Source organism: Pogoniulus pusillus, chromosome 7, assembly GCF_015220805.1.
Source record: "Pogoniulus pusillus isolate bPogPus1 chromosome 7, bPogPus1.pri, whole genome shotgun sequence".
In the NCBI taxonomy this organism is placed as follows: Eukaryota; Metazoa; Chordata; class Aves; order Piciformes; family Lybiidae; genus Pogoniulus; species Pogoniulus pusillus.
The window spans coordinates 39,239,669-39,252,249 of NC_087270.1; the positions used below are offsets into that span (position 1 = coordinate 39,239,669).

At 46.3% G+C, this 12,581-nt stretch overlaps 1 protein-coding gene across 15 annotated transcripts in view; it reads left to right on the top strand.

Annotated features, from left to right (window-relative positions):
- Nucleotides 1-12,581, top strand: part of HMBOX1 (homeobox containing 1) — a 153,095-nt gene that overhangs the window by 71,958 nt on the left and 68,556 nt on the right. For all 15 annotated transcript variants that reach the window (XM_064146660.1, XM_064146664.1, XM_064146670.1 and 12 more), the window contains exons 3-4: nt 7,330-7,809; nt 9,671-9,756. In XM_064146660.1, the coding sequence (XP_064002730.1) occupies nt 7,330-7,809; nt 9,671-9,756 (566 nt within the window). The remainder of the gene's footprint in view (nt 1-7,329; nt 7,810-9,670; nt 9,757-12,581) is intronic.

A 12,581-nucleotide genomic window follows, 5' to 3' on the forward strand; every position in this document is an offset into this window, starting at 1 on the left:
CCTCCCTTCAGGTAGTTGTAGACAGCAATGAGGTCTGTCCTGAGCCTCCTCTTCTGCAGGCTGCACCCCCCCAGCTCCATCAGCCTCTCCTCCCAGGGCTCTGCTCCAGGCCCCTCACCAGCTTTGTCTCCCTTCTCTGGACACCTTCCAGCACCTCAACATCTCTCTTGAATTGAAAAGCCCAGAACTGGACACAGTACTCAAGGTGTGACCTAACCAGTGCTGAGCACAGAGGCAGAATAACCTCCCTTGTCCTGCTGGCCACACTGCTCCTGATCCAGGCCAGGATGTCATTTGCTCTCTTGGCCACCTGGGCACACTGCTGGCTCATCTTCAGCCTACTATCTTCCATTACCCCCAGGTCCCTTCTTTCTGGTTGCTCTCCAGCCACTCTGTCCCCAGCCTGTAGTGCTGCTTGGGGGTTGTTTTGGACAGAGGGCAGAACCCTGCACTTGGCCTTGTTAAATGTCATCCTCTTGGTCTCTGCCCACCCATCCAGCCTGTCCAGGTCCCTCTGCAGGGCTCTCCTACCTTCCAACAGATCAACACCTGCTCCTAGCTTGGTGTCATCTGCAAACTTACTGATGCTGGACTCAATCCCCTCACCCAGATCATCAATAAAGATATTGAACAGGACTGGCCCAGCACTGATCCCTGGGGAACACCACTAGTGACAGCTGCCAACTGGCTGTGGCACCATTCACCACCACTCTCTGAGCTCTGCCTTCCAGCCAGTTCTTGACCTAGCACAGAGTCAATCTGTCCAAGCCATGGATCTTATGGTTGTGTAGAAAAGCACATGACAGTGTGTTTATAATCAAGAAGTATGTGAGGTGCAGGTATAAGCAGGGCAATTTGTACATCTGCACATGATGTTAGTGAGACCAGCAGTGAGATACTGTATCTGCTTTTGCTCTTCTTATCTTCTAAGCATTGAAAAATTGCACAGTGGATGTCTAAAGGGATTGTGGGGCTGGAAGAATGCTCTGCATAGGGAGACAGGCATCAGTGATTTTGACTTTGGGTTGTTTGTTTGGGTTGTTTTTTTTCAGATTGCCAACGTTTTTTGTATTCAGTTATTTTGTTAGGCATAGGACTTAGAGTAGGTTAGCTACTCTTAGACTGCAAAACTCTTTAAAGCAGTCCACAGATTAACAGGACTTTGTAGAATCACAGAATCTTTTATGTGGGAAAGGACCTTTGAAAGCCATCTAGTCCAACTTGCCCCACAATGAATAGATCAGTTAGATCAGGGTGACTAGAGTCCCATGCAACCTGACCTGGAATGATTCCAGGAGTGAGGCTTCCACCATCTATCTGGGCAACCTGGACCAGTGTTTCACCATCCTCATTGTAAAGAACTATTTTCTCTTGCTTCTAAGAACAGTGCAGTTCATTATGTGTAATTTACTAGTAATTCACTAAGGGATACTTAGGATTCACTAAAGGATTGTGTATAATTCACTAAAGAAGATTAATTTGGCCTGAGAATCCAGATCTAGAAGCTCAATTAAGAATCACACCCAAGTTTTAAGGGAATGACCAACCATGGCCATAGGCTGCTGCAGGATGTTCCCTGAGGTTCAACATTTTTTAATCCATTTGGGAAGTCTTACTTCTGTGAAATGCAAGCTTTTTTTCACTTCATAGGGCTAGAAGGACAAACAGTTTGGGTTTGCAGATCTGTGACAAGTGGGAGTTTTAGGAGTAGAATCGAATAGAATCAACCAGGTTGGAAGAGCCCTATCCAGTCAACTAGACCATGGCACTAAGTGCCTCATCCAGTTGATGAGTCAGTAAAGTAGGAATTTTGAGTAGATGGATGGAGTTTCTGGCTGATTAAGTTCTCCAGTTCAACAAAATACTTTGGTTACAAGTTCTGATGTGAGGGGGCAACTGATTTACTTTAGTCAGCTCCCCAGATGGTGATGCTTCTGCCTCCAAAACCACCTCACCCTCAACCTCTAATGCCCGATATCTGTTGTGCAAGGGCAACTGAGGAGGTGAGGGGGGCTGGAAGGGTTTTCCCTTGCCCCTTCTGACAGGCACCTGTGTCCATTCTCCCCTGTTTCTTGGGTCACCTCCCTCTGCTAAGGAGGTCTGCAGAGCCTGCTGCCATAAATCCAACTCCCTTTCACTTTCCTCTCTAGCCCTTAGCCTTTCCACTTTGTCCTCCGGTTCAGCCACTAGGTTAAGCAGAGGATTGATATGCTCACACCTAATGCAGGCATGAAACTTGTTACTGACAGGTAAATGATCCAGGAAATGGTGACATGCAAAATACAGGTAAGAAATGGCAGAACAGGGCTGATTCTAAGTAAGGCAAGCTGTCAAATCTAGTGAAAGCCATCTCAAAGCCAGATGTTTAAGAAGAGGTTTTCTTTTTGCAAACTGTGCTGCTCAGAACTAGCATGGGGACTTTTCAGGTGGTACAGGAGTTTGTGATCATAGAATCAGTCAGGGTTGGAAGGGACCACAAGGATCAGCTAGTTCCAGCCCCCCTGCCATGGGCAGGGACACCCTAACCTCAGTCAGGCTGGCCACAGCCTCAACCAGCCTGGCCTTAAGCACCTCCAGGGATGGGGCCTCAACCACCTCCCTGGGCAACCCATTCCAGCCTCTCACCACTCTCATGCTGAAGAACTTCCTCCTCATGTCCAGTCTGGCTCTCCCCACCTCCAACTTTGCTCAATTCCCCCTAGTCCTGTCACTACCTGATACACTAAAAAGTCCCTCCCCAGCTTTTTTGTAGGTAGCTTTTTTGTGATGTGAGTCACTAAGTCAGCATGACACTTCACAAAGCTTGGAGAGAAGAATCGAGCAGCCCTGCCTCCTCCGGCGCAGAGGCCAAACCTAGAACACAGTGTCTGTCCAAGTGCTCCTTGTCAAGCTCTGACCGTCTCCATCTGAGATAGGACTTCCAAATTTTACTTGTTACAATTCCAGTCAGTTGCTAGTCTGATGCTGCATTGGCTGCTGTGCCCTCCTTTTAGTAGAACAATCTAGGTTCCTCTCTTTTTAAAATGGCTTGTACGTTTGCAGTAATCAATTGTCCAGGGGACAGCACATTCCCGTTGGACCAAAGTACTTAATACGGTTGTTGTCCGTCTGTCTTCTCACACAGTCATTTTCTTGGATGGGACTCATACCCTTGCACTGACCTCCTGCTTCCTTCTCTCACAAACACACTATTGAAACAATGGAAGGGCCTCAGTAGTCGCTTTATGAGGCCAAAGAGAGTAACTTCTCATTCCTGTATTTTCCAGCCTGCAAATACCGTTTGTGTGGATTCATGCATCTTGCCTTTGTGGCATTAGAATTGTAGAATCAACCAGGTTGGAAGAGACCTCCAAGCTCATCCAGTCCAACCTAGCACCCAGCCCTATCCAATCAACCAGACTATGGCACTAAATATCACAGGATCACAGTATCATCAGGGTTGGAAAAGACCTCACAGATCATCAAATCCAACTCTTTACCACAGAGCTCAAGGCCAGACCATGGCACCAAGTGCCACGTCCAATCTTGCCTTGAACTGCCCCAGGGACGGCGACTCCACCACCTCCCCGGGCAGCCCATTCCAGTGTCCAATGACTCTCTCAGTGAAGAACTTTCTCCTCACCTCCAGCCTAAATCTCCCCTGGTGCAGCCTGAGGCTGTGTCCTCTCGTTCTGGCGCTGGCCACCTGAGAGAAGAGAGCAACCTCCTCCTGGCCACAGCCACCCCTCAGGTAGTTGTAGACAGCAATAAGGTCACCCCTGAGCCTCCTCTTCTCCAGGCTAACCAATCCCAGCTCCCTCAGCCTCTCCTCGTAGGGCTGTGCTCAAGGCCTCTCCCCAGCCTCGTCGCCCTTCTCTGGACACGCTTAAGCATCTCAACGTCCCTTTTAAACTGGGGGGGCCCAGAACTGAACACAGCACTCAAGGTGTGGTCTAACCAGTGCAGAGTACAGGGGCAGAATGACCTCCCTGCTCCTGCTGGCCACACCATTCCTGATGCAGGCCAGGATACCACTGGCTCTCTTGGCCACCTGGGCACACTGCTGGCTCATGTTCAGGCGGGTATCAGTCAGTACCCCCAGATCCCTCTCTGTCTGGCTGCTCTACTCATCCAGGCTTTTCTTGAACACCTCCAGGGACCACCTCCACCACCACCTCCCTACAGCTACACTCTAGCTACCGCTCTACTAAGCAAGCACCTTTTCCATGCTGTTCTTCATCCCCAAGGCTACGTAGCCACATCTATACTACTAGACAGTCTTAGCCTTGAAGCCAAGTGGCTGCATCCAAACAGAGTTTGTGGTCTCTGCTCCATGCATAATCTTGAAAAAGACTGTAAATTGGTCAGGAGTTGCTAATTGATCTGCAAACTGGTCAGTGATTTTGAGCCAGCAGTGTGCCCAGGTGGCCAAGAGAGCCAATGGCATCCTGGCCTGGATCAGGGATAGTGTGGCCAACAGGACAAGGGAGGTTATTCTGCCCCCTGGACTCAGCACTGGTCAAGCCACACCTTGAGTGCTGTGTCCAGTTCTGGGCTCCTCAATTCAAGAGAGCTGTTGAGATACTGGAACATGTCCAGAGAAGTGTGATGAAGCTGGTGAGGGGCCTGGAGCACAGCCCTGTGAGGAGAGGCTGAGGGAGCTGGGGGTGTGCAGCCTGCAGAAGAGGAAGCTCAGGGCAGACCTCATTGCTGTCTGCAACTCTCTGAAGGGAGGCTGTAGCCAGGTGGTGTTGGTCTCTTCTGCCAGGCAAGCAGCAACAGAAGAAGGGGACAGAGTGTCAAGTTGTGGCAGGGGAGGTCTAGGCTGGATGTTGTTAGGAAGTTGTTGTCAGAGAGAGTGATTGGCATTGGAATGGGCTGCCCAGGGAGGTGGTGGAGTCGCCATCTCTGGAGGTGTTTAAGAGAAGCCTGACTGGGGCACTTAGTGCCATGGTCTAGTTCATTGGATAGGGCTGGATGATCTTGGAGATCTCTTCCAACCTGGTTGATTCTGTGATTCTAGGACTGCCCTGGTTATGCTGGACCGAAACTGGACAGTTACAGTCATGTACAATCGGAATCTTAGAATCATTTAGGTTGGAAAGGACCTTTCAGATCATCAAATCTAACCATGAAGTCCACCACTAAAACATGTCTCTCATCACCGTATCTACATGTCTCTTAAATCCCTCCAGGGATAGGGACTCCACCACTTCCCTGAGCATCCTGTTCCAGGCTTTGACAGCTCATGCAGGGAATATGTTTTTCATCATATCCAACCTAAACACCTACAGAACCTATGGGCTTGGTTTAATGTAGTCCATATACCCAAAACCAGACTAAATACAACAACTTTTAAGTTTTGTCACTCTGTGACTCCTGTTGTGGACTTCACTGTGCTAATGCAGCAGTGGAAATGAGGATTCTTGAAGAGAAATAGGAGCCCCTGTCCCCAGAAGGTTTAGCATAATCATAACAGCCATCATCCCTTTTTTGATCTTCATAGGGTCCTTGGAATTCTTGTTTGACTTTCCTGAGCCTGCTGTTTGTCTCTTCTCACTTGTAGGGATTGTATGTTAGCTCTGTCATGTCTCCTGCAGTTTGAGTGATCTCTTCACCCTGCTCTCCTGCAGAAATTGTACTAAGCCCTTGACTCATAAGAAGATTCACAAGAAGGATGGAAAATGCCTTGATCTCTTTGCCAAGTTCTGTTTGCCCTCCATCTGCCATCCCTTCTTCTCGAGATCATGAGTTCTGAAGGAGGTGATCTTGCCATTTGTATGCCATTTATATCTGTAACAAGGAGACATAGGAAAGAAATGAGATTAAGGGAGAATTTTGTGATCTTTTCAGTTCAGTTCTGGGCTTTGCAGCAAATACATGTTCATTGTTCTGGCACATCAGGAAGTTTAGGAGTTAAAAATGCTTTTGATGAGCCACCATGATGATTGAGTTACATGAAATCCTGCCTTTGGAGGGGAAAAGTCTGTAGACTTGTTTCTTTAAATGAAAGCTTAGTGGTAATTGGATGTTCTGCACTTCCTTTTTAGGGCAGACGATCTGTGACAACATTCCAGGTTCAAAAGTTACTCACTTCAGAAATGAGACTTCAGTCAAATCAACTTTGGTCCTACAGGCCACTAGAATTTCCGCTAGGTCTGTTTTTATCTTCCTCTTTTCAAGGTAGTGACAAAAACTTAGGGCAACTTGAACTCTCTGTGCTTAAGATTCAGAAGAGTTGAGGTTCATAAATCTCATGTCACAGCTGGTTCAGACTTCTTCAGGAAAACTCAATCTCTGGCCTCAACCTGACAGTTATGGAATCTGAGATTTCTGTCTGGTAGTTACTTAGCAATGGGCAAAATTTTGTCTGAAATCAGGTTGCAGCCTTAATTACAGAGGAGCCACTGTCTCTCCATGGCAGAGGTTTATCGAAAGCAAAAGGGGTGCTCACTGCAGGTTTATTATACAAGGTGTAGGGAATGCTGATAGAAGAGAGAACTTCTGTCTCAGTTCTAGTTTAAATTTCCCAGAGACTCAAATATAGGTAATAGAACCCATAACAATTTATAGGATGCCTTTCCCTCTTCCCTTCTTTTTTTCAAAGCAATGGAAATAGTGTGGCAAGCAGGACAAGGGAGGTTATTCTTCCCCTGTACTCAGCACTGGTCAGGCCACACCTTCAGTACTGTGTCCAGTTCTGGGCTCCTCAATTCAAGAGAGATGTTGAGGTGCTGGAGGGTGTCCAGAGAAGGGCAACGAAGATGGTGAGGGACCTGGAGCGGAGCCCTGGGAGGAGAGGCTGAGGGAGCTGGGGGTGTGCAGCCTGCAGAAGAGGAGGCTCAGGGCAGAGCTCATTGCTGTCTACAACTACCTGCAGGGAGGCTGTAGCCAGGTGGGGTTGGGCTCTTCTGCCAGGAAACCAGCAGTAGAACAAGTGGACACAGTCTCAAGTTGTGCTGGGGGAAGTCTAGGCTGGATATTAGGAGGAAGTTGTCAGAGAGAGTGATTGGCATTGGAATGGGCTGCCCAGGGAGGTGGTGGAGTCACCGTCCCTGGAGGTGTTCAAACTAAGCCTGGCTGAGGCACTTAGTGCCATGGCCTGGTTGACTGGATAGGGCTGGGTGCTAGGCTGGAGTGGCTGATCTTGGAGGTCTCTTCCAACCTTGTTGCTTCTATCATTCCTGGGAGTTTGCCTGCAGGGTTTGTTTGGTGGTGGGCTATTGAGCTGCCAGCGACTTAAAAGCTTTTGGACCCAATTGCTCTTTCTTGCCTGTGAGGTACTTTTTGCGTACCACAGGCAACTACTGAACTGAAGTATCTTGTTTTTATCTTTCACCTTCTTTTCAGTCTGCTGGAAACCATGTCTCACTACACAGATGAACCAAGATTTACCATAGAGCAGATAGACCTGCTTCAGCGCCTCAGACGTACAGGGATGACCAGACATGAAATCCTCCACGCGCTGGAGACCTTGGATCGTCTGGATCAGGAACACAGCGACAAATTCGGAAGAAGGTCTAGCTACGGGGGTGGTTCTTACAGCAACAGTACCAACAATGTCCCAGCATCCTCCTCTACAGCCACAGCTTCAACGCAGACCCAGCATTCTGGCATGTCCCCATCACCGAGTAACAGTTACGACACCTCCCCACAGCCTTGCACTACTAATCAGAATGGGAGGGAGAGTAACGAGAGGTTGTCTGCATTCAACGGGAAGATGTCGCCTACCCGCTACCCGCTTGCAAACAGCTTGGCTCAAAGGTCATACAGTTTTGAAGCTTCTGAAGAGGACTTGGACATTGATGACAAAGTGGAGGAATTGATGAGGTTAGTAGAAGTCTTTGTGGAAAATGTGGGTGTAGTCAGAAGTGCCTCAGAAGAATTCTGCATGTTGAAAGACTGCTGTAGTAGTGATAGGTGTTACCAAGGAAGCAGGAGCTGGTTTAGGCAGCTATTGCCCTGGTAGTTCCCTGATGGTCACTATCTTGAGACCTTTTGGCCTTGTGTAATCAACCTCTGTCCATGTCTGGTTATCCCACAGTCTCTTCTAGTGTTGAAATAGTTTTTCCTGTGCTGTACCAAAAATTGATATTGATCTTAGCACACTCATTTTCTGTCCTGTTCAGAAGACTTCACATGACTTCTCATGTGCTACTTTATACCCCTTGTGTGTCCTTCCATATATAGAGGCAGAAGAGAATCAGCTTGGTTAATTCTTTCCACTGCAGAGCCGTGTATGTTATCTGTTCATAGTCTGTAGCAGGGGCTGGGATCTGCAGTCTGCAGGTTGCTGTAAGAAAATACAAATAATGAAGAAGAAGTAGCAGAAGTCTTCAGTGAGAGCCAGCTGAGAGGCTTTTTTCCAGACTGACCTTCTTTTACTTTTAGCAGCTCCCTTTTCAGCATTATGGCAAAGATGAAAAGAGGGGATTATACCACTGATGATGAAAGTCAGAGGCAGTAGGCTTGATAGCTAAAAAGAAATATGAGGAAAGGCCAAATGTCTCAAAACAGTTTTGGTCATTATATTGGAATGTCTTCTTTTCCCCAAAATTACAACATTTATGAAGTACTTATGAGAGAACTTGGATCCATAAGCTCCAGGGTGAAAAATGTGTTTGAACTAGTTTGGAGATGTAGGGTAAAGACATGGCATTTGAAAGAGAGGATTAGGGGTGAACAGTGAAAAAAGCCAATCAACCTGTTGGCTGCAGGGTAACAGAATAAGGCAGGAAGGTGGTGAGTGTAGCAGAATGCAGGAGTTCCATTGCTGAGGGTTAATCGTTCCTCAGAGTTTTTGGTTCTCATGCAGTAGGTCTCAGGTAAAGCTTTTAGTGCTTGTTTAAACCGAAACTAGTTTTATTCTCAGGCATGTAGGAGATGAGTGCTGGGGACAGAAATGAAAATGAACACACAACAGAGCATTTATTGAGTGTTTACATTCACAAGCTTGAATCTTATCTGCAATGTTGCTGGGGCAGGAGGGGAGATGAAGGGAAATTGCCAAATAATAAAGCCTGATGAAGTCTGCTTCTAATTGCCCTTCTCAGAGAGGAAGAGGAGGGAAAAGTTTACTGAAATTTGCTGTATGTCACAGTCCCTGTGCAACCTCCAATTTTCTTTTAAGCACAGTCTTAGTCCTTTCTGAACTATCTCTGCACACCTTGTAAAAACCACACAAAGGCTTTAACTGGCATTTGTTCATTTGGTGCAAGCTGTGGTGTAGGGAAGTAAGGGTTGGGAGATAGGTGTTGCAAAATCTCCACTCCTTTGTGTCTTTCTTCTCTTTAAGGCTGGAGATGGTTTCTGTATGTATATTCATTTGTTTAGTTAGCCATGCAGACCCTGCTATCTCTATTTTGGTGCCTGGTTTTTATGACTGAGGTTTTTATGCTGGTATGAGAGATTTATTCATCCCCATGTAATGAAACTTTGTACAATCCATATGGCAGTGCTGCACCTAATATGAATTATACAGGACATGAGTCATCCATTCTCCTCTTGCTAGGGTGCTTTGATCAGACGTGACACTTGTTACAAGAAGTGTCCACTTGGGCTGTTTCAACACCTGCCTTCCCCACTCCATGGCCCTATAACGAAGGAAATAAAGGCATTTTGCATCTTCAAAGTGTACTTCATTCTGGCTGTCTTTTTCTGTGTTCTTTTGGTTGTTTTTTTGTTTTGGTAGGAGGGACAGCAGTGTGATAAAGGAGGAAATCAAAGCCTTTCTAGCCAATCGGAGAATTTCCCAAGCAGTTGTTGCACAGGTAACAGGTAAGAGCTTGAGGAGTCTTTTCTTCATTTTTGGGAAGCTGTGTCTGAACAGCCTATCTACACACGGTGCAGATGTTGAGAGTATTGCTTAGCTTTCTGCATTGCAGTGCAGATCTGTCAGCTTAGTCATGTTAATGTATGCCTTTGATTTAAGACCCATTGTCCTGCACATCATGGAACTTCCCCAGTGAATCACTTCTGGGTTTTTTTTTGTGGTGTGTGTGTGGCTTGTGCTAGCAAGTTTTATTTACAGCATTGTAATAAACCCAAAGTTCTTATCTTAAAATGAAACCAATTTTCCTTAATTCTTAAATTGTTTGTTGAGTGTGGCAAATAGATGTGTATCTGCATCTCTGTGTGTGAAGAGAGAGACAGAGATATAATATGGATTTGTGTTACAGAATGTGTATGGGTAGTCAGGAGATGCAGCAATGGCAATAGCCACATTTTTAGGACAGTTTGAATTTTTTTGAGTTACAATTAATGAAGGTCACATGTGAGATTGAGGGGATGACCATAACAGCTCGAGTGCTACCTAGAGGAAGTAGTTTTCTCTTTGCCTTCTGCCTTGTGCCTTCTCTCTGTTATGTTCAGGATGAGTAAACAGGCTGCAGTGATATCACTTCTTCATTGGATCTGTTTCCAGAGCTTTCCACAGAGAGAACTGAACTCTTACTGCTCCCTCATGGCATGGAGTGCTTTTAGTTCTTCTCACACTACGTGCCTAGAACAGCTGGTAGCATACTTGACGTGATAGAATCATACAGGTTGGAAGAGACCTTTAAGATTATTCAGATTGTTAACCCAGCATTGCCAGGTCACCACTAAATTGTGGCCCTTAGCACCACAGCTACACAACTTTTGAGTCCCTTCAGGGATGATAACTCCTAACACTTCCCTGGGTAGCCTGTTCCAGGGCTTGATGTTTTGGGGAAGACATTTTTCCTAATGTCCAACTTAAACCTCCCTTGGCAGAGATTGAGAATATTTCCTGTTGTCATGTTGCTTGTTACTTGGGAGAAGAGATGAGCTCCCACCTGGGTCCAGCCTCCTTTCAGGTAGTTGTAAAGAGGGGAAAGCCTCCCCAGAGCCTCCTTTTTCTTCATGCTAGACCCTCCCATTTCCCTCAGCTGCTCTTCAGAAGACTTGTGCTCAAGACAGTTTGCCAACTGGGATGAAGACTTGATCATAGATTAAAGTTGTCCTAGTCCCATATTACACCTATGGCACTGAACTTTATTCAAGTTTGTATGAAAAAAAAGCCTTGAAATAGATAATTTAAGGTTCCATGGTAACTAGGAATACCAAAACCAGCAGGAGGAAAGTTGTTCTCTTGTTAGATTGTTCGTATTTGAAATGCCACGAGATCCCACCTGTCCAGGAGGTTGGGGTTTACAGACATGCTGGCAATTGAGGCAGGGAGGCAGAAATAAGTACTCAAGTTATGGAGCCAGAAATCCATTTCATACTTCCACCTTCTGTTGTGTGATCAAGATGGCCATTGCTGTCATGGAGCGCACTCAGAAGAGCATGGCCAGCAGGTCATGGGAGGTTCTTCTTCCCCTCTTCGTTGCCCTAGTTAGGCCACATCTGGAGTTAGACCACTTCTGGGCTCCCCATTTCAAGAGAAATGGGGAACTACTGGAAGAGTCCAGTGGAAGGCCACAAAGATGCTGAGAGGACTGAAACATCTCTCTTACAAAGGGAGGCTGAGAGACAAGGGGGTCTTTAGCCTGGGGAAGAGAAGACCGAGAGGGCATCTTCTCAATCTTTATCAGTATCTAAAGGGGAGCGGTCAAGAGGATGGGGCCAGACTCTTTCTGGTGGTGCCTGGACAGGACAAGGGGCAGTGGGTGCAATCCAGAGCATAGTTTTCCCTTGAACATGAGAAGGAAATTGTTTCCTCTGATCTTTCCTGTGAGGATATCAGAGCACTGGAAGATGCTGCCCAGAGAGTTTTGTGGAGTCTCCTTCTCTGGAGAGATTCGCAACCCACCTGAGTGTAATCCTGTGCAGCTTTCTCTGGGTGACTCTACTTTAGCAGAGAGATTGGACTAGATGATCTCTGGAGTTCCTTCCCAACCCCCACCATGCTGGAATTCTGTGGTCTTAGGCAAATTACTTGTCCTTCCTTGGTTTCAATTTCATCTGTAAAATGGTGAGGTTAATATTTTGTGTGACTCTAAGGAATGTTTTTAGCTATAACAGGCATTAGCTTAGCACTAGTACTTCAAAAATTAAATGCTATGTCTAGTTGCTTAAATCATACATTCATACACACATACATACAATGGGGTTGCTTCCCCATTTTCATGCAGTCCTTGCCTGAATGTAGTCTTAGTGTAGCTCATCTGTGAATTAGCCTCTGTGTAGCGATCTTCAAACTGGCTTTCTCTTCGGGAGAAGTAGTGCAAAGAGGGAAAAAACGACAGAAAAAGAGTCTTTCCAAAACAAGCCAACATTTTCCTTAGGCAGTCTGCAGGCAGGCTGTAGGAAGGTTAAGACCACCCTCTTCACACCTGATCATTTTTCTCTTTCCATCCTCAGCCTGTTTTCTTGAATTTCAGATATCAGTGTTGTTGAGGTGGCATTTAGCCTTTGGAAGCTTTCCTTGTTTTCTAGGCTGTTCCTCCTGTGAGTAAATATGGAAGGGAATCCAGAATGTACTCACACAATGATCAGAGAAAATATTTCTAGATGTCTCTTTCAAGCCTGTCAGTGGGGTAGAGAATGGAGACTGAACTGATGGCACTGTGTTAGGATTTTGTTTCCAAGCCAAATCAAAGCAAAACCAGGTAGATGTGAAGGTTAAGTGGCTACATCGT